Source organism: Herpailurus yagouaroundi, unplaced genomic scaffold, assembly GCF_014898765.1.
Source record: "Herpailurus yagouaroundi ecotype Mexico unplaced genomic scaffold, PumYag 196, whole genome shotgun sequence".
NCBI lineage: Eukaryota > Metazoa > Chordata > Mammalia > Carnivora > Felidae > Herpailurus > Herpailurus yagouaroundi.
Genome location: NW_024412427.1, coordinates 28,563,532 through 28,584,541, shown reverse-complemented (window position 1 = coordinate 28,584,541; position 21,010 = coordinate 28,563,532). Strand labels below are relative to the sequence as shown.

The following is a 21,010-nucleotide window of genomic DNA, read 5'->3' as shown; positions in this document are numbered from 1 at the left end:
CACACACACACACACACACACACACACACACACACACACACACACACCCGTGTATGTAATTGCCTGCATATCTATGGGTTATTTTTAGAAGAGTATGGAAAAACTAATTACATTGGGTTGTCTGACACAGGGAAGTGAGCAGTGGGTTTAGGATGGGTGGTGGGAAACCCTTTACACAGTATATCTTTCATAGCTTTTGATTTTAGAAACATATGAATGTTCCCAGAAAATGAATGACACGTTTTTTAAAGGATTAAAAAAAATGCTCTTGGGTTTTGCACGAAGCTAGTGTTTATGTTTCCCTTGCTATAACTAACGCTCATGAGGTCAATGATAATAGCTAACGTTTATCATAAATACCCTATGTGATAGGTACACATTATCAGAGGTGACTGGGGCTCAGCGAGGTTAAGTGACTTGTGCATAACCATGTAAGTCCACTGGTAAGCAGCAGAGTAGGACTTGATCCCCGAGTCTGTGTTATAAACTGGCACACCGTAGGAACAAGCAAGATCTTTAAACAAGTCAGCAAATTTGTACAGTTGTGTGTTATTTCCTAGGGGTAAATTTCTTATTCTGTTTATTGTATATTAGGGAGATTTCTTCAGCCCCCGCCCTCTGCTTTTTTCCCAGATTTATCCAAACATTTAGTACAGAATTACAGTGATGTGGAAGAACTCATGGATGCAGGAAATATCAACCGAACCACAGCAGCGACTGGGATGAACGACGTCAGTAGCAGGTCTCATGCCATCTTCACCATCAAGTTCACTCAGGTGAGGGCAGCTGGGGGGCCGGCTGGCTCCATCCTCGAGGTCTTTACTTGGTGATTAGCACCAGCTGAGGACCAATCATTGTTGAACCAGGAGCAGCAGCAGGCAAAGGTGACGGCCTGTCATCTCCTTGTTAATTAGAGACGAACATGTGTTGTGTGCAGTTTCTCCGTGGTTACAGGCACGGTCGTTTGAAATATCCAGATGTGTACCCTCAAGAAATAGTTAGCAGGCTTCAGCCCTGTTCTAGACAGAAAAAACTTGCTTTTTGCATAATTAAGCAAAAGTTTTCAGTGTTGTGAGCTCTCTGGGAGATAATGGATTGCAAGTCAGACCAGCTGGAGGCCAAGGTGAGTAACTCATTGTGGTACATTATCGCTCCATGGCACTAGCCCCACAATGTTGATTATGATTATTTGAATGATATTAAAAGGCAACCAATGTTTTTAGGTACCAGTGTAAGAACTATTCTGATTACGAGGTGAGGTGTGTTGTGACTGTGTGTGGAATTACTGAAGGTAAATAGTTTAAGACCTAGGCCAGTAGAACAGATGAATGCAAACACGTAGGGTCCTCTTGGGACTTGAGCGTGTGTTAGGAGTTTGGGGATGTCCTGGCCTATGTTAGCCATTGAACATATCAGATACAAAAAATAGTATTTTATTCAGGAGGGGAATCCCAGACCAAGAAAATAAAAAAATTCTCAAAGATCAGTCAGAACAACTCCTAATAAATGCTCCACATCTTTACCTTTTGTTACATCTTTGCTTATGATTTACTGTAGTTTTTTGGATTTTCTCCTTCTTTCTGGTTAATGTGAATTAGGATATGGCCACCTCTGGTTTCTAAGAGGCTTACATTTCTATCAAAATATGGTAATTTCTTTTTGGCATTTTGGCTCAGACTGTTAAATACAGGTTAAAAGTCATTGGGAAGGTAAGATTTTGGTAGAATCCAGAAGCAAGGAATACACTATTTAAGGTTTTCAGTGTTTTATACTTTGTGAAACAAGTTTTGACATTGAATAATGGTCAAATGGTCTTTTAACAACTGTCTACATTTATCGTATTTTGGAGAGCCATTGTGCTTGGAATGCTGAAGACTCTAGATGAGAACAAAACTACTTATTTATTTACTTCTATTTTCTTTGTTGAGTGCCCACAGTGACTTGTGTCCTGTTCTACTACAGTCAGACTTAGTAAGCCTTTGTTGAGAATGACCGAGTGATTTGAGTAATGGAACAGATATCTTCAGAAAGTTTAAGAATTACATATGGTAGACTTCTGGTGTATTCAGTTTCATTTGGAAGTTTCTATAACCAGTAAGAAGGCCAACGAAACAACAAAATTAAAAACAAAAAACAAAAAAACCCCAAACCCTACCCTGAGAGATCACAGTGAGAAGTGGAAAATAATTAGAATTTGTATCACAGACAACATCAGGGCTCTTTACACCTCTTCAATTTTGCTTTTATATTTTGCTACAGGCAAAATTTGATTCTGAAATGCCGTCTGAAACCGTGAGTAAGATCCACTTAGTTGATCTTGCTGGAAGTGAGCGAGCGGATGCCACCGGTGCCACTGGGGTCAGACTGAAGGAAGGGGGGAATATTAACAAATCCCTCGTGACTCTGGGAAATGTCATTTCTGCCTTAGGTGGGTTTCTGCTTGTCCCCTGCCCCTCTTACTCTTCGTGGTACTGTATTAACACAAAGCAATTATGTATAATGTTTGTGTTATAGTCTGAGAGGATAGCCTCAAGGTTTTCTGAAGCCAAATTAGAGAAAAAACTTTACTCTTTTTTTTTTTCTTCTTCTTCTTTTTCTTCTTCCTTCGTGCAGCCGATTTATCTCAGGATGCGGCAAACCCTCTTGTGAAGAAGAAACAAGTTTTCGTGCCTTACAGAGATTCTGTTTTGACTTGGCTGTTGAAAGATAGCCTTGGCGGGAACTCTAAAACCATCATGATCGCCAGTAAGAATTTCAAGTTCTTGTCCTCAGCATGTAGTGTTTTATGTGAACTACCTGTAGATGTGTAAGTTTAAAGCATCTCGTTAGGAAGTAGTGCCTTTTTGTTTTTAAATCTTAAAAAAGATAATAGTTTTTCTATCTTGAAGAAAATCGCTGTGATCCCTGTCTACACTATCATATTATTAACTCTCTTTCCTGTTTCCTAGTTAGATAAACTTGCCATGTGTTGTGCAAATGCTCCTGCATTTTCACTCACTGGAAGAAGTGTAACAGAAAAAGATGTACAAAGGGGAGACAGTTGCTTGGAAGAACTCAAAACCTTTTAACCCCACTTTCTTTTGCCTTTTCTCCTCTTCCCTTCTTGTCTCTGTGTCTCCCCCATTCCCCAGGCCATGCGTTAATGGTAGAGAAAAGGGATCTAACCTAGGGTATATACTCCAGATACAGGTAACTATCTAGTTACCTGAACCCTGAAGGCTGTGGTGGGGGTTCAGGGGGGTGGTTAACCAAAGCTTTAGAGGAAAAGAATTCACTGATCTACTGACTCTTTTGAAAAGTAGTAATGCCATGGATTTTTGCAGGTGGTAGACTTTGCCGTAACTTTTAAAAGTATTTTAATTTCTATGTAGTATTGAGAAGTACAAATAGTCTTAAAATCTTCTTCCTATATTTTCAACAGAGAAAACTCCTTACTTAAAGCACGGTGGAAAGTCTCATATCTCATTTTAGAGTTGGTTAGATAGCTAGCTGATTCTAGACTTAAGAGGAGCAAAATGACATTTAATTTGGTATAGTGAGCACCTTTCCTATAAATCTAGATAATTTTTAATATTCATTACCATGGCAATGAATATTTAGTCTATCCAATGACCCGGGGTTAATCTGACTTTTAAATTACAAACCAACTTTGTGTTAAATGAAACACGGAGTGCTGGATAAATTATTTTTTGAATTCATTCTTCACAGCCATTTCACCTGCTGATGTCAATTATGGAGAAACCCTAAGTACTCTTCGCTATGCAAATAGAGCCAAAAACATCATCAACAAGCCTACTATTAATGAGGACGCCAACGTCAAACTCATCCGTGAGCTGCGTGCTGAAATAGCCAGACTGAAAACGCTGCTTGCTCAAGGGAATCAGGTTGGGTTTTTCTGAGATTTATGGATAATTTTCTTTGAGTAGTGACATCTATTTCTAGATCTTAATGAGACAATTATCGCACTCGTTGTATTGATTTGAGTAAATAAGTGCTAGGTAAAGCTTTGAATGAGTTAGCCAGTCTCCTTTACATTACCTTCTCCTAGGCCTTTGCATTCATTATGGGCTCTGTGTGTAAGATTTCATCCACAAAGCCTGAAATGATTAAGTATCTAATAGTTATCAATTATGGATGGAAATTTAGCATGCAATAGGATTAGCCGCATAATCTCCATTAGTGGAAGGAAATTGAGGTGCTTGGAGTAAGGTTTAAAATTCTACCCATGCGTTTTATGGTTTGAAAATGTACTTTGACAGAATGAAAGACTTGTTTGAAGACCTTTCTGAATCTATTTTGTATTGCCCATTACAGAGGTGGTTATGGTGATACAGTGACATGTGTAACTGGCTGAGATGATGTCCTTGAGGCCTTGCTTGGCTGTCCAAATGGCTTCACCCCGGGATGTTTTGGGATTCCAGTGAAGGGCCTTTGTCCTTGTTTTTTCACAGTAAACTTGCTTATCTGTGTAGTGTGCACACAGAGTTACGTTCTTTAATGAATAGTGTGACTTAGGTTCTGATGGGTTTTAGATACTGTTGTAAAGAAAGTCCACCCTTGAAAGAAAATCAGGGATAGCTTTTTAAAATATTGGACTTAGATTTGAGTTAGAAATAAACAAAGATACATTTCTTCCCATTTTCCTAACCCATACATGGATGTCTTAAGTGTATTATTTGAAAAAAAAATGCTTTTCTTTAGATGCAGAGTGCCCTTTCTAGAGCAGCTTTTCATCTAGAAATGTATGGCCCTTGAAGCCCTTGACATACCATAAGTGGTTTGACCCATAAAACTATTGTCAGAATGAAAACCTCACTGAGTTTCCTGCATCCTGAAATGTACCTGACAGTTTATTCCCATCCGATGGCAGACAGCATTTGAATAGGAATTCTTCATTGCACTTAAAAATATCTCCACACAGAGGCACCTGGTTGACTCAGTCGGGTGGTTGAGCAACCGACTCTTCATTTCTGCTCAGGTCATGATCCCAGGATTGTGGGATCCAGCCCCACATCAGGCTCTGCACTGAGCGTGGAACCTGCTTAAGATTCTTTCTCTCTCCCTCTGCCCTTACCCCACTGGCCCGTGTTCTCTCTCTAAAACAAAACAAAACAAAACAAAACAAAACAAAACAAAACAAAACATTCCACATATATTTTACTTTTTGATGTGGACCTTTCCTGTGTGTGAAGGCAAGTTGCCAGAATGAATAGTCCAGCTGTATATGATATTATCAGGCTCCCCTGACTTAGGACATGATAGTCTTTTTAATTTGTATACCATGCTATTGGGATCTTTTTTTCTTTTCTTTTGTTGTTGTTTGTTTCTTAATTTTTGAGAGAGAGAGAGAGAGAGAGAGAGAGAGAGAGAGAGAGAGAGAATGAGAATGAATAGGGAAGGAGCAGAGAGAAAGGGAGACACAGAATCTGAAACAGCGCTCCAGGCTCTGAGCTGTCAGCACAGAGCCTGACGCGGGGCTCGAACTGAGGAATGGTGAGATCATGTCCTAGGCTGAAGTCAAACGCTTAACCAACTGAGACACCCAGGCGCCCTATGGGATCTTTTTTTCAGTGTCATAAAAATTTTATTTATCTAAAGTGAACACTTAAGGATGATTTGATAGGATCACCCACACTATTCTATGTGAAGGGAAGTATTTGGACGATTATTGGTGCGACTTGTTGTACTTAATGATTTACTAAGTTGTGGCAATGAAGGAAAAGAAAGATGAGCCTTTTTTTTTTTTTTTTTTAATTTTTTTTTTTTTTAACGTTTATTTATTTTTTTGGGACAGAGAGAGACAGAGCATGAACGGGGGAGGGGCAGAGAGAGAGGGAGACACAGAATCGGAAACAGGCTCCAGGCTCTGAGCCATCAGCCCAGAGCCCGACGCGGGGCTCGAACTCCCGGACCGCGAGATCGTGACCTGGTTGAAGTCGGACGCTTAACCGACTGCGCCACCCAGGCGCCCCAAGATGAGCCTTTTTAAATGAACCTGAGGAAATCCTTGAAGGAAGCCTTATCATACAGACAGAAAAGTTTAATTTATTAAAAGTTTTCCATATTCTGTCTGAGGGATGTCTTGAGACGTATCGTGTGAGCCAGTTGCCTTTTATCTTCTTTTGTGACTGAGGGCTGCTGCTGTAATTGAAGGAGTATTTTTGTGGGTGAGGGTGAGGATGGAAGAGATAGTTAAGTCTATTTTAGAGCACACTGAAGATAAAATTCTTTGGTTAACTTCATACGTTATAATAAAAACAGGAGTCCAATTTAAAATAATTTATCACACTATGAAACTATAAATTGTTGTGGGACAGTACAGGCTTATCCTAAATTAATTAAATTTGTGATGCTCAGTAAAATAAGCAGGTGTTCTTAAGTACCCATTAAAAATCTCTGTATAATTTTTTTCTGGTAACATTGCTCTATTCCTACAATATTCCAAATGCTGCCATGGTTCATTGAAATGGTTATTCAAATCAAAGTCCCATTATTTGGCTAACGGCAGCTAAATAAAAATCAACTCCTTTTAACAAGTTTTTGTATTTGCCAGTGCAAAATGTCAAATGCATCAGAATTTCAAAAGTACAAAGTAAATAAAGCACAAGAACATAACATGTATTTGTTTCTCCTACTATAGAGAAATACACAGATATGTGTAGTTGTTTGTATATATACATATATATGAACTCTGTATTTAAGAGTTATTTATGGGGGCGCCTGGGTGGCGCAGTCGGTTAAGCGTCCGACTTCAGCCAGGTCACGATCTCGCGGTCCGGGAGTTCGAGCCCCACGTCAGGCTCTGGGCTGATGGCTCAGAGCCTGGAGCCTGTTTCCGATTCTGTGTCTCCCTCTCTCTCTGCCCCTCCCCCGTTTATGCTCTGTCTCTCTCTGTCCCAAAACTAAATAAACATTGAAAAAAAAAATTAAAAAAAAAAAAGAGTTATTTATGTACAGGGAAACTACATATTGTAAGTGTACAGATTATTGAATTTTCGCAAGCCGGATCCACCGATCTAACCTGCGTCCCTATCAAGGAACATAAATTACCAGCATCCTGGAAGACCCCCTTGATATTCCTTTTCCAGGTGCTGCCTGCCATTTCTGTCAAGAGTAACTATTATCCTGACTTCTGAGGGCATAGATTAGGTTTTAGTGTTGCCTATTTTTGTTCTTTATGTAAATGGAATCATGTAGTATATACTCCTGGTCTCATTTCTTTCATTCAATGTCGTGTTTGTGAGATTGATCCATGGTGTTGCATGTAGTTGTAGATCCGTTCATTCTCACTGCTATATTGTATTCCATCACACAAGTGTGTCCCAACTCATTTATCCAGTGTAATTTTGATGGGCATTTGGGGAGTTTCCTTTATGGGGCTATAAGTGCTGTTGCTGACTTTCTTCTGCATGTCATTTAGCGAATGTACCGACGCGTTTCTGTTAGGTTTATATTTAAGAGTGGAGTTGGGGGGTCGGAAGGTGTACATATGCTCAGTTTTAGCCAGACAGTTTTTACAGTGCCTGTACTGGTTTACATCTACCATGAGCACACGAAAGTGCCCGATCTCGCTGCTGCAGGCCCTTGTCCACACTGGGTTCTGTCCAGTTTTCATTGTGACCATCTGACGGATGCACTGTTATGTTACAGAAGGATTTAGTTTGCACTTCTCAGATGATCAATGAAGTTGAGTATTTTGATCGCTTGTCCTTTCAAGTGTTCTCTTTTGTTATATTTAAAGCATGTTTTCAGAATTCTACTTCAAAGCTGACAGAGAGAACGTCTGTGAACTCTTTCTCTTGGATATATCTGGAGATGAGAAAATTAAACAATAAAGAAATGAAATAAGCCAGAAAAGTCGGGAAGCAAAGGAGGACACTAAAATGGAAATAGGATGAATTTCTCATCTGTATAGCTGGAGTCACAGAGAAACTTTAAATGATAGCTAGATAATAGAAATGTCATCATGTGCAAACTTTTAAGACACATCTCCAGGAGGGTCACAGACGGAAACTGTTACATGATATTTGTATGAATGAACACAGGCCTACTAGGTAATTCAGAGGGGAAAGGAAGAAGTACAAAACAGCATTGTGTTGTTTTTACATTTTATATATATTATGCATACCTTAAAAAAGCACTTTATGGGGCGCCTGGGTGGCTCAGTAGGTTGAATGTCCGAGTCTTGATTTCAGCTCAGGTCATGATCTCAGGGTCATAGGATCTAGCCCTGGTTTGGGCTCTGTGCTGAGTGTGGAGCCTGCTTGATATTTTCTCCCTCTCCCTTCCCCTTCCCTTCCCCCTCCCCCTCATTCATGTGCTCTTTCTCTAAAACAAACAAAAAAGCACTTTATTATAGTAAAGAGTGTAATTCATAATTAAAACCAAATGTGTCAACTTTTATAAAGAAAAAAACCCAAAAAACTATAGGAAATAGCAGGAGACAGAGCCAAACATATTTGCCACGGGGAGCTGTAATCCTCTGTCTCATTTCATGAGAGCTCACATAGACCAAGGTAAGGAAGGACGTAGCATATTTACATAACACCATGAAAATTTGCTCTAATCAGTACAAACCAGGAGAAATAGATCACCAACTTGTGCCACAAGTTTCCTTATTGTGAAAAGGTCTTCTTTTTTTTTTTTTTTTTTTTTTTGTAATATTTTTATTTATTTTTGAGAGAGCAAGTGAGTGGGGGAGAGGCAGAGAGGAACGGGGCAGAGGATCCAAAGCGGGCTCTGTGCTAATAGCGGTGAAGTCGATGCAGGGCTTGAACCCACAAACTGCGAGATCATGACCTGACACTCAACCGACTGAGCCATCCAGGTGCCCCCAAAATTGCTTCTATTAAAAAAAAAAATGAGGAAAAGATCACAAGCTGACTGAAAAGTGAATAAAGAATATGAGCACAGTTCACAGGAAAAAGTTTCAAATGGTTTCTAAGTCTATGAAAAAATATTCAATGTCCCTTGAAATACGGTAAATGCAAATATTAAGAACAGTGAGATGAAAATATACGGATATGGACACATAGTCATTAAGCTGTGTATTTTGCTGCATGTAAATTATACCTCACATTTCTTAGAAAACCTATCAGATGGGCAAAGATCAAAATGCTTAATTGCATAGTATATTGGCCCGGGTGGGAGGCGACAGGTGCTTATACATGTCGTTGGTGGAGTTGATGCTGCTGCAGTTGTGATGCCGTGTTACCATTGGTTTAACACATGAACTTCATCTGAATATTATTTAGTCCCGAACGTCTTTCTTCTAAATGGACACCTTGCAAACAGTAATTTAATTGAAAATGGTTTAGTTTGACCAGATTTTTCCTTTAAGAAGACTTAGGTGGGTTTACCAAAAGGCCTAGTGGTCATGATAGCCCGCCCACCCGCATGTGTTCAGTCGGTGATTATCTGCTGAGTTGACGATGTGGTAGGAATGTTTCAGCTTTGAGTATAGATGAAAAATCCCTATAGCGGAGTCGGTGAAATTAGCCATGTTATAAAGGGGTCACTAATTGCTGTGAAAATTGTCAGCCACATATAAACTGTGCAGGCATAATAAAGCCTGCCACCTGCATTTCTTCACTGGCAACTATTTGTCGAGTACCATCTGTGTGCAAGACAGCATGCTAGGTGCTGCAATAATGTGCTGTAGTAACGTGTTAGCAAAACTCCTTTTTTTCCGCTATGAATGAATTTCCTTTACTAGTGCTTATCTTGTTGGCTTTATTCTCCGTAATCTGGGTAACAGTGGGAGGCCATCTTTATCACCAGACAATATCTCTAATGATAAAAATGGCCCCTAATAGGGGAATTGCATCTGGATTACGATGGACTATATATAAACTGTAAGTGTGGGTGGAAAGCCATAGGTTTGGGTTTCCCTGAGTGCAGTGACTCTTGTAACTGAGGATGTCTCTTGTGGACCCTAGAGGGTATGCCTGAACAAGAGATGCTGCCTCTGGTGGGGTGTGGGGCTTCTAGGCCAAGGTGAGCCCCCTAGGTGCGTGTTTCAATCTCAGTCCTTCGAGAGGGCTAAAGATGGTAGCTCCTGACAGCTGTGGGGACCGTTACAGAGACTTCATGAGGACCTTGCTGTCCTGTCCATGTGGAGTGTGGCCCATGGTAATCTTGTCAGCCTGAAAGTTTAACTGAGCCAACGAAGACCACTTATGGCTGTTGCATTCATTTGAATAGAAATTGAAATGTAAATAATAATGAAAAAAAAATGCTACAGTCTCTGAGGAGGAGAAGTTGGCAGTTAAAAAAAAAAAAACATACATATAAATGACTCACAAATTCCTTTGGAGGAATTTATCGATACACCTATGTACATGGTAGACCGTGGTATAGGATTGCTGTTTGTAGCATTGCTGGTAAAACAGAAGATTAGAAAGAAACCCTGCATTTCCATTACTAGGAAAGTGCTGACATAAATTATGGAATATTCATACATATGGATATATGATTTGAATATTCAAATATTGTATACATATATGTATATATATATGTATACATATATGGAATACTGATTGGTGAATTGGAATTGTTAAAAAGAACGAAGTGGTTTTATTTGTACTGAATTTTCTCCAGAATATATTGAGCGAAAATGGCAGTGTTCAGAATAGTGTTCTGCTAGTGTTTGTGCTGTTTAAAAAACAACAAAAATATGTGTGCATATGACCAGAATGACTTCAGGTTTACACAGCATATTGGGAAAAAGTGGTTGCCTGTGGATGGGGAGGGAGGAAGACCCTTTCTATTTTTTGTTTTTTAAATTTTTTACTTGAGTATAGCTGATGCACAGTTTCAGGTGTACAGCATAGTGATTCAACATCTTGTGATGTTCTGCTCACAAGTGTAGCTACCGTCTGTCACCACACAACGCTATTAAAATATCATTGACTATGTCCCCTCTGCTGTATCTTTGAAAGTTTTTTTTTAATGTTTATTTATTTTTGAGAGAGAGCCAGAGCACAAGTGGGAGATGGGCAGAGAGAGAGAGAGAGAGAGGGAGACACAGAATCTGAAGCAGGCTCCAGGCTCCAGGCTCCAGGCTGTCAGCCCAGAGCCTGATGCGGGGCTCAAACTCACAAACTGCGAGATCATGACCTGAGCCACAGTGGGATGTTTAACCAACTGAGCCACCCAGAAGTCCTCACACCCCCACCCCCTCCACATGCTGTGCCTTTTATATGATCCCTTTCTTTTATTTCTGATGACATCCTAGGGAGCACTATGTCCCTACCTCTCAGATTATGAGTTCCGAATACAGTCAGAGCCCCTCTGTGTCCTACCTGGCTCCCTGTGCTTTCCCTTCTGTGTCTTGTCCCAGTTCCAACCAGATTTTGGTGTTTGTCATTCACGTGTCAATCTTTATACCTTTGCAACGCGCATAAAGAAATGGGTAGCCATACCACACATGGAGTATAATCCAGCAGTGAAACTAAATTTCATTTGCATGTATCAACATGTATAATTCTCAGAAGCCTGTGATTGAGCAAGACTTATGCTTCTTTTTGAATTTTGTACATTGTGCGTATTCAGAACAGATGAATTCTTTCAGATTTAGGGATTTAGACCGTGTTTGATTTTGGTAAAATGTCAGTATGTAACATGTTTGTCTTTTTCCTTTGCTTTACTGATTTGTATTGCAAATGTGGGTTTGCTAGGATGCTATGGTTTTGAATATTATGAGATATGTACCCCATTGATTAAAGACTCAGTGATGACTGACACTTTTGGGGTGGTTGTGGGACAGTACTTTTCACCTTTGCTTAATAGTTATTTGGCTCTTTTTGATAATTTATTAATCATGGACAAATCCTTCCTGTAGATTATTGCTGTTTACTAATTACTTTTCTCTTTTATGGCTTAAATTGTAGATTGCCCTCTTAGACTCCCCCACAGCCTTAAGTATGGAGGAAAAACTTCAGCAGAATGAAGCAAGAGTAAGTGATGCCTGACTCGTTATTTTTTAAAAATCTTTTCACTGTTATTTTAAGTGCACGCTTTTTAATACTTGCTGTTTAAACTCATTTTCCTTCTTCATTTCACTGAACCCTCCCTCTGCCTCACCCCATTTTTAAAGAAGCACAATGGTTGACTCTTGGTGTATCTCATCGTGTCCTCTGTGACTTATTAAATGGGATTTGTACATGATGGTTACTGCAACTGAAATTCACACGCAGGCCAGGAGGCTGCTCGGTACTTCAGAGCACACAGGAGCCCCGAGTCGAGGGAGGCCATGTTCCAACATTCATGAGACAGCGGTGGTCCCCACAGCTTAACCGTAGCTGAAGAATGACCACTGTTTAGTCTTTTTGTCATCCCTTTACTTTGTTTCCAGTGGGAAGTGCAGCCCTGGGGGAATCTCTGAATACTCCACGTGGATGCTTAGTTTCCCTTAAGCTAGGGAGAGCTGAAGCAGGGAGAGGGAGTGGCAGTGAGTGACCAGAGAGAGAGTGGCTCTGGAGATGTCGTGGGCTGACGTTGAGTGCTGGTATGCTGGCTCTTTCTGAAAGCCAGTTTCATGGCTGACCTGGTTCTGTACTATTTTTGTTTTTTAAAAAGAGTCATCTGTGAAAGAAAAACAGGCACTGAGAACACTTTTTGGGTTGGATTTTGTTCACTGTGCTGAATGGTTACAGCAGATTGAGAAAGAAAATTGGATTCTATTGGTAAAGCTCTTTGAAGAGTACACAATACTGAAAATATAAATTGGCTTGTAGTTAGGAACTTGTTGACACTTCCCTGGGTAATTATGCTGATGAATTTGCTGATAATAGCATGAGTAAAAACATTAGTTTCTTACTCCCTATTTTTCTGATGAAATTTTGTATTTTAGTGCTTCAAATTCTAATTTTGAGTGCTTCGAAATGGATATAGTCTTATATTGTTTCTTAATAATAGTTTTCAGGAATACCTAGCAAGTTAATAGAAAGCAATAAACATCTTAATTTGAATGCATTACACATGCTGTGACAGAAATGACTACGTATCTCGTTCATAACAATTTCTAGGTTTTAATCTAGTTTTCTGCTGACCTTTTACAATAGTTTGCTGTCTGTTTAGCTATAAATCTTATCACCTGGTCATTTGCTAGAGGTGGTATCACACATTGGTCTATTTTGTAAATGAAGATTATTTGCTTTAAAATCCATAGTAAAATAAACCCAAGGCATACTTAAAAATTTGTTTAAAGCTAGAATGGTTTGATTGAATTGGAAAAGGATTGATTGGCTTGTCATTTCTTCAGGGAGAACACACCTTTTGGTGAAATGCAGAAGCATTTATTATTGAATGCCGTGTTTGTCCGATAAATTGCCAGTGAGAATCTGTGAACCGATGATTACAAATTGGTAAATTCAATATACCAGTCCTTCCTTCTTCTGTAGGGAGAAAAGGCAGAACATTCCCTCTCGGAACATTGCCTCTCTGAAAGCTTTTCCAAAACACGCCCTGATAGCCAGGTGGCTTTAACTGCCATCATTAGAGCCTGAAGTTGCCATCACTCAAGGGATGAGACGAAAGACTGGAGTGAATGTGCAGTTCCAGACAGCTCAGGACAGTCTTTGCAAACCGTTAAAAACACACAAAAAGCAAAACTAGAGAGGGTCGGTCCTGTTTCTTTCATTTATGTGGTTTTAACCAAGAAGATGATTGATTTTGATTTTAATAACTAGTGAAAATGAAGCGGTATTCTTTTAACTTAGTCAGCCCTATTTGGGCTAAATGGAGTAAAATGAATGACTGCCAAACAATTGAGTATAGGTGGGTTAGGTGTGGTTTGGTTTTCCTCTCTGGTAAGCCGTCCCTTCAGTTTCCCCACTTGTCAGTAACAAAGGCTTTCTGTCCGGGAGGTGTCTGACATGAGCACCTCCTCCAGTTGCTATATACTCAGTGGCGTGTGGGGGGTGTCTTGCTGTTGGCAGTGAGAGTGCAAGCAGGTGTATTCCCGGCATGCACTTTGGCCTGGTTAAATAAGCTAATGTCTCAGCTGCAAGAGCAGTACGTTCAGATGGGATGGGAGCGGAGAAGTGGCAGAACTGCTAAAGTAGGGAAGGAGGAAGGCTTTGAAAGGACGAGTGTCATCTGTCTGTCCAATCCTACCCCGTCCCTGGGGGGAGTCACTCTGTTTTAGCTTCAGGGATATTCATTTTTACAGGACACATTTTTTTTTTTTTCCTACCTCTCAATCTAATATCACTGTTTGCTTCTTAATGAATTACTTACTAGGACCATTTACAAAGTTTTATGGAACCAGCAAAATAATTTTATTAGACTTGAGCGGTTTCCAACTGTGCTGTGTTCAACAATTGGGGGGATATTTTCTCCCCTAGGTTACAGCAGACTGGAAAGAAGCTGATTGTCATCAAAAGATTTTTGCTTTTACTAAAAGAGTTAGTTAAAGAGCTACCTTTTTTCTTTTTTAAGATAGAATGAGATTTATAAGTCCTATTAATTAGCTAAAGCAGCAGATTATCTCTTAAAGAAAACTGCAGCATCCAAGGTGATTTAATCACCCCATCTAATTAGAAAGAAAAGCAAATCACTATTTTTTTAGGACCTAGTGTATAATCGGGAAAAATTAACCCATTTAATGGGACATTCCCATTCTTGAACTTGTAATTTTTAGTTAATATCCAAGGAAGCAGCTTTTACTTAAGTATACCATGAAAAAGACTGTTGTAAAACTCTAGGCAACTTGACAATTTTTTTTTTTTCCTGTTCTTTCCTTTGCTACAATGTAGGTTGTAGAATGAGATCAGCTTATTTGATTTATATTTGGTGATAGTTCTTTCAGGGATCAAAATTACTATGTAATTAAAGATATATATCGTACATCCTTCCATAAGCTATAAGAGTTTAGAAACTTTCTAGAAGAAAACCACAATAATGGATAATGAAGCAATCACACATGTGTACTTTTCCTTTTAGGTTCAAGAATTGACCAAGGAATGGACAAATAAGTGGAATGAAACCCAAAATATTTTGAAAGTAAGGACTGTAATATGGTGCCTTAACCTTACTATCTTGGCTTAAATAGATAAAACTTTTTTTTCCCTTCTACCTGATATATGGCTACTACATGCTTTGCTTAAGGTAAGACCAGTGACTTTTGGGGGATTTGGGTTCTGGTTTAATTTTGAAGAAATGGAAACAGGAAATAGAGCTATGAGACATTAAAGGTGTGTATTTTCACATGCAGAGGGGTTGCTGATATGTAAGGTGTTTGTTTTTACTTGCTGGAGTTTTTCCATTTTTGATTCAGCACATATTACACTCCACTTAGTATTCAAGGGCATCCACTTTGCTTTCCTGCTTTTGTTAAACCCAATGTAAAAGTGATAGGTTAAATGGGGGGGGGGGGGATAAAAAAAAGTCTTGTGTCAGTATTGTAGAATGTGTGTGCATAGCATGGCTAGATTTCAGATTACGAAACTAGTAATTTCCTATTGGAATTTTTTTGTGTGTGTCTCAAGGGCTAGACAGAGATGGTCTGCATGTTTGGCGATGCTAATTGTGAAAGGATGTCACCAGTGGCCTCCAATTTTCATTTTCTGTGCTTCAAAATACACGCTTCTTCGTGTTTCCGGCTATTGCCGAGTTGGCAGAAAACCTGAGTCCTCTATTGAGGGTCAATACCTCAACGACATTTGAGGTTCGGACCGGAATATAAGCTTTGATAGTGTCTGACTTCACACATGAGGGAGGGGGATTCAGAGACCACTGAATCCTGGGTTTGTTTTTGAGGCCTATTCAGACAAAGTATTCTGGAAAGAGTGAAATGTCCTGTACCATCGGTAAGGCTGGAGAGACCAGGTTTAGCTGCATGTCTTGGCAGAACCCTACCCTATATATGAAAAATGGGGCACCCACTTAACCGTTTCATGGGGGCAAACTCTTGAAGGCCTGGGTCAGCCATGTAGTTCTGTGCCTGACAGCTCTGAAGGAGGTCAGCAGCATATGCTGTAAAGTTCTCCACGTGCCATTTAGGCAGCTTGGCCTGCTTTGAGGCTTAAAAAGACTTTCTCACAAGGTGGGAGGTTGAGCTGTGCTTCTCAGTGGGGGTGGGTTGTGATGGTCTGAGAGATGATGTTTCCCGTTACAGAAGGTAAGGGTTTCTGGAGGGGAGCCTCCTGATTCTGACGATGGTGTCATATTATTTTGAAGTACTTCTTCAGCATTTCCCACGTCAATAGATTTTTGTTCAGGAGACTGAGCAAAAGACCTCACTTGCATTTGCAAGTACCATAGTCCGGTGTGGAGCAAGCACCCCCAAGACATGGGTAGTTTTCATCCGGTAGCTGCATCAGCTCTAAGGAGCAGTGCCACAGCCCCTGCCTGGGAAGCCCACGTCATTTGACCTTTCATGACGCGATGTACACTCACCTCAGTAAATTTGCAAAGAGAGAAGACGGAAAGCTGTTCCGTTTAAGGAACAGAGAAACGAGATAGCTCTTTGAAAAGTCATTAGCGCATGTAGTATCTGTTAGCACAGGAGGCAGTGCGCCTTTTCATAAGGTGATTTTTGGGCCCTGAGGCTAAGTTCTCCTCCAATTCCAATTCTATTATTCATAAATCTTTATTTTTATTTTTTTATAACTATTCAGATGAGAAGAATGGAAATGTGTTGTGTGCTAGGTGTCAAAGATTATGAGAAAGGCTAATGATATTTCAAATTTTATTTGGCTAATTTTATTTCAAGTTTCAAATTGTCTCTCGCTCTTGCAAGCCCATTTTAGATTTCTCTGCTGGTATTTGTGTTTTAAATCTGTAGTCATTTTCTGCTTATATTTGCTGTTTTAGGGGCGGTCTTCCTCTCTTACTGGAAGACGGTGCCTGAGGGCTGAGGTGAAGGAAAGAAGGCGGCTACTCAAACGCTGTTTTTGAAAGCATTCTTTGGAAATTGATGAGGAAAACGAGTGTTATTCGATGAGTTTGTATCTGTGCGGTAACCTGTGTAATCCTTGCCCTATTTCTGTTGTCAGACGGTTCTTTATCAGCGATTGCTCTAATAATGCTGCAGAGAACCCACACCAACTCAGTGGCTTAAAACCACGTTTTCTCTCACGCGTGTGCAGGTTGGCTGGGGGTTGGCTGGGAGTTGGCTGGGCTTGGCTCCAGGCTGTCGGTGGGTTCCGGGTCTGCCCCACATGTCCCTCATCCTCTTGGACCGGCTGGTTTTCTGGGGCGTGCTCTTCTCATGGTCTTGGCCAAGGTACAGGCGGGCATGCCGAGTCATGCAGGTGTGTTTCAGGCTTCTGCTTGCGCCGTGCTCGCTAGCATCACATTGACCAAAGCAAGTCACTTGACTGAACTAAAAAGCAAAGGGGAAAGAAGGATATTTTACTCTCAATAAGGCGGTGCCAGGGTGTAAATGCAAACGTGCTTTCAGATCAGTAGTTCAGTCTGCACATGCCTGTGCTAAACTGTGGGAACTTGCTCTTATACCGAATTAGCACATTTTGTAGAGACAGGCCCAGTGAACCAGTAGGTTCCCAGGATTATGTTCACTGTCAAGACCCAACTGTTGACTCTGCCAGTTTCCCTGTTATCATCCTTTCCAAACCCCAATTCTGAACATCCAAGGAGAGTCCTTTGGGGAACAGGCAGATGAGAGTTATAACATCCAGGGGATAAAGGGAGAGACCAGGGCTGATTCAGTGTTTCTTGGTGCCACACCTGTCTGCCTTGTTTCTTTTTCTTGTCCAAGTTTATCGGCGAGTCATTTCAGAGGAGCCACATGGCTATTGCTTGAAGAGAGGACTAAGGAGAGGGGCATAACCCATCTCGTCAGGCATCACATTGGTTTTTGTTGGCGTTGAGATGCCGGTGCTGTATGCTTGCATCTCCTCAGTCAGTGATGAGACCCGAGATTAGTTCATTGGCATACGCCACATGGAGGTGCTTTGGGAGTAAATGAGAGCCCCCTTTCCTGCAGGGGTGGGACTCTCAGTCAGTGTACAAGGCAAAGGTCTCTTAAAGTCAGATTCATGTGAATTACGCTTGGAAGTTCCTTAATTTCCCTGGAAATCACTAGAGGCTGGGATCCTGGATGCTCACAAGCCAAGGAGTAACTTTGTTCCTTTCTTTTCATTGGGCCTGTTGCTTCCCTTGCTCTGGATGAGGGATCCAAGGTCCTCCTGAGTGGGGGTGGAGGGAGAGCAGAAGGCTGCTAGCCAGATTCATGCTCTGACAAAGGGTGATGGCTATTTGCAGCCAGACTGGTGGCACCGTGGTGGCAGTGACGGAGCCTCAGGCTTCGATCTGCGGAACTTGGATCTCAGGCTTCAGTTCTCTTTCTGACTCACTGGGTTGTGACACTTACCCACAACCATCACATACTCTGGTTCCTAGCTTGGATATCATGGTGGATGGCAACCTGTTCCCTAGATCCAGGTTAACAGGGGAAGAGATAATAAAGTTCTAAGAGTTCTTTTGGAAGTGGCTAATGAAGGTAGAAAGTATGTTAATCTTGAGGAGGCTGTTCTTAGGCAGTTAGGTAATGAGAGTTTTACTATCCTTCACAATGGACTCTGCATATCCACTCTCTTGCCCTTAACCTGCCTTCCTTATTTCATTAATCTTCATTTTCTGCAAATTAGAGTTCAGACTCCCAGAGGTAGTGAGCTCCTCAGTTCTCTGTTTACTTTGACAGTTCTCCCTGCCCCTGGGCCCCCGCCATCGCACCCGCCCTGCCAGACGTCTTGCTGGTCCCTGCACACCTGCGCATCGGGTCTCTTGGTGACTCTTGGCCTTTGCCTGTGTTGCTCCAGCATTCCAGATGTTTCCGCTTTCTGGACCCATCAGAATCCCTGTGGGAGCTCTGTCCCTGCTCACACTTCCACCCCACCTCCCAGTTGGAATGATTTTGTTCTCCTTGGGCCTTTAGAGCATTTGGCTTTGCCTCTGTCACAGCATCCATCATCATCTGAGGTTGGTGGCCTTGGTTTCTCCCCCTAAATAGAGCAGGGTCTGGGTTAGGACTGTCTCTATTATTCTGTAAGCTTCTGGAACTCTGCCTCTCACTGGGCAGGCAAGCAGCGAAAACTTAACCTCATTAAAGTGGTATCAAGAAGCAAAAACCCAAACCAAGACTTTTATATTAACTCTCTAGGCTGTCATACGAAATATCACAGACCAGGGGGCTTAAACAGCAGAACTTTATCTGCTCACAGCTCTGGAGGCCTCAAGTCCAGGATGAAGGTGACGGCAGGGTTGGTTCCTCCCGAGGCCTCTCTTCTTGGCGTGTGTCCTCATGTGGTCTTTTCTCAGTGTGCCTGCCTGCACGGCTGCTCATACTGTGTGTGTCCCAGTCTTCTCTTTTTACGAGGACGTCAGTCATATTACACCCTAACTGCTTCATTTTAGTATCATTACATAAAGGCCCCGTCTCCAAATACAGTTATGTTCTGAGGTACTGTGGATGAGGACTTCAGTAGCTGAATTTTAGGGGGACCCAATTCAGCCATAACCTTGAAGCACACAAATCTGACAGTCTGGGGGAAGAAGTAACACGGAGTGTTGTGCAGGCACTGGTCTTGTTCCTACCTGTGCCTTATGTTCGTTGTTCTTCTTTGAAAGGCTTATACATGAGGGTGTGTTTTTATCCTTAGAAGGAATGTGGCTGTGTTCCTTTGGATTATGGTCCAGCCTTTCATTTGAATCAGTTAGATATTTGCCAGACTGGGGCTCCTGGACCAGCACCATCTGCATCGCTGGCCCTCAGGCTCCACTGCAGATGAGCTAAGTCAGAATCTAAGGTGCCCGGGTGGCAGGTCTGCACCATACAGTTTGAGGAAAGGTGGGGAGCAGTCTTGGGCTTTTTTGCCGTCGGATCCCTTTCCCTACTTCTCCGGCCCTGCCTTGGGTCATGGTCATGGGGGGGGCTGGCCCCTGGGGGCTACCCTTTCTCAGGCTCCTGGGGGACTCCCCTGGAGATTGGAGCGAGAAAGCAGACGTCTCCCCCTCAGGCTTCTTGTAGCATTCGTGTGGCCCAGCCCTGGCCTTGCCCCTGTGTCCCTCCTGCCCAGGGGTGATGCTGGTTCCTGCTGGTGTCAGTTTCTGGGTGGCCTTACCATCCCCAGTGGCTTCCCAGCTCCTCCTTCAGCCAAGTAACCAATTCTCTGTTTTAAAGCCCCTGGGATGTAAGCACTGAAGCAGCTTCTGTTCCATGGTTCAACCTGGTCTGATAGCAGAGTCAGTCCCACATCTCAGTCTCTTGACGTGCTGTGCCGGCTCCTGAGAATCTGGGTTGACTCTTCTCTTTTTGATCTTTCTAGTCTCTTCGAATACTGCCCCGGTGTGTTTTTCATCCTGGCTGAATTTGTGCTAAACCGTGATAACTCTCTTGGGTCTTGGAACTTAATGTTGTGATAAATCCAGCATCTACAAGCCTTGGGATCAATGCGTTCCTGAGGCCTTGGTGTATCGTTCCCTTTTTGCATAGCTTCCATATTGTGCTGACTGCTTACTGTTTGAAGTGGTTTATAAAGTGGCTACTTGATGCGCCTCCTGGGGGCCTTTTGGCGTGGCTTTTTATAAATCCCGTATGTTTTATTGTTGATGAATTTTTTCAAGTAATGAGTACCCGAATGCGTTCTCCATTCCCACTTTCTTCCCCCTCACCCGACCCCTTCACATACCTCTTTGGTGTGTCTGCTCTGTACCCGTTTTGGTTTCTCTGTTCCAGCATTTTATAAACGGATGAAAAAAAATGCTCAAAGGTGTTATCTGACTTCCAAATAACTCCTTGAGTTCTGTGCTTCGAGATAAAGCACAGTCAGTTTGGACTGCAACATAGAGCTCTCAAGTGTCTGACAGATGGTGTGGCAGAAGGGAGCGCTACTCTGCGGGGTTTGTCCAGAGCCTAATGATGAAGTTCGGCCTGCGGCCCCGAGGGGGCTCTCTGTTTGCATCCCTCCAGCCTTGGCTACTCTTCTCATTTTTTAAAAAACTAGGGTCTCCTCCTTACTGAAAGCATATTCTTCGATTACTC

At 41.7% G+C, this 21,010-nt stretch overlaps 1 protein-coding gene across 10 annotated transcripts in view; it reads left to right on the top strand.

The window, feature by feature from the left end:
- The window catches only part of KIF16B (kinesin family member 16B), a 289,984-nt gene that overhangs the window by 52,566 nt on the left and 216,408 nt on the right, over positions 1–21,010 (top strand). For all 10 annotated transcript variants that reach the window (XR_005782154.1, XR_005782151.1, XR_005782153.1 and 7 more), the window contains 6 exons: positions 634–776; positions 2,260–2,428; positions 2,614–2,745; positions 3,709–3,884; positions 11,892–11,957; positions 14,947–15,006. Coding sequence is in view for 5 of the 10 variants with exons in the window: in XM_040447749.1 (XP_040303683.1) it covers positions 634–776; positions 2,260–2,428; positions 2,614–2,745; positions 3,709–3,884; positions 11,892–11,957; positions 14,947–15,006 (746 nt within the window). In the remaining 5 variants the exon portion in view is untranslated. The remainder of the gene's footprint in view (positions 1–633; positions 777–2,259; positions 2,429–2,613; positions 2,746–3,708; positions 3,885–11,891; positions 11,958–14,946; positions 15,007–21,010) is intronic.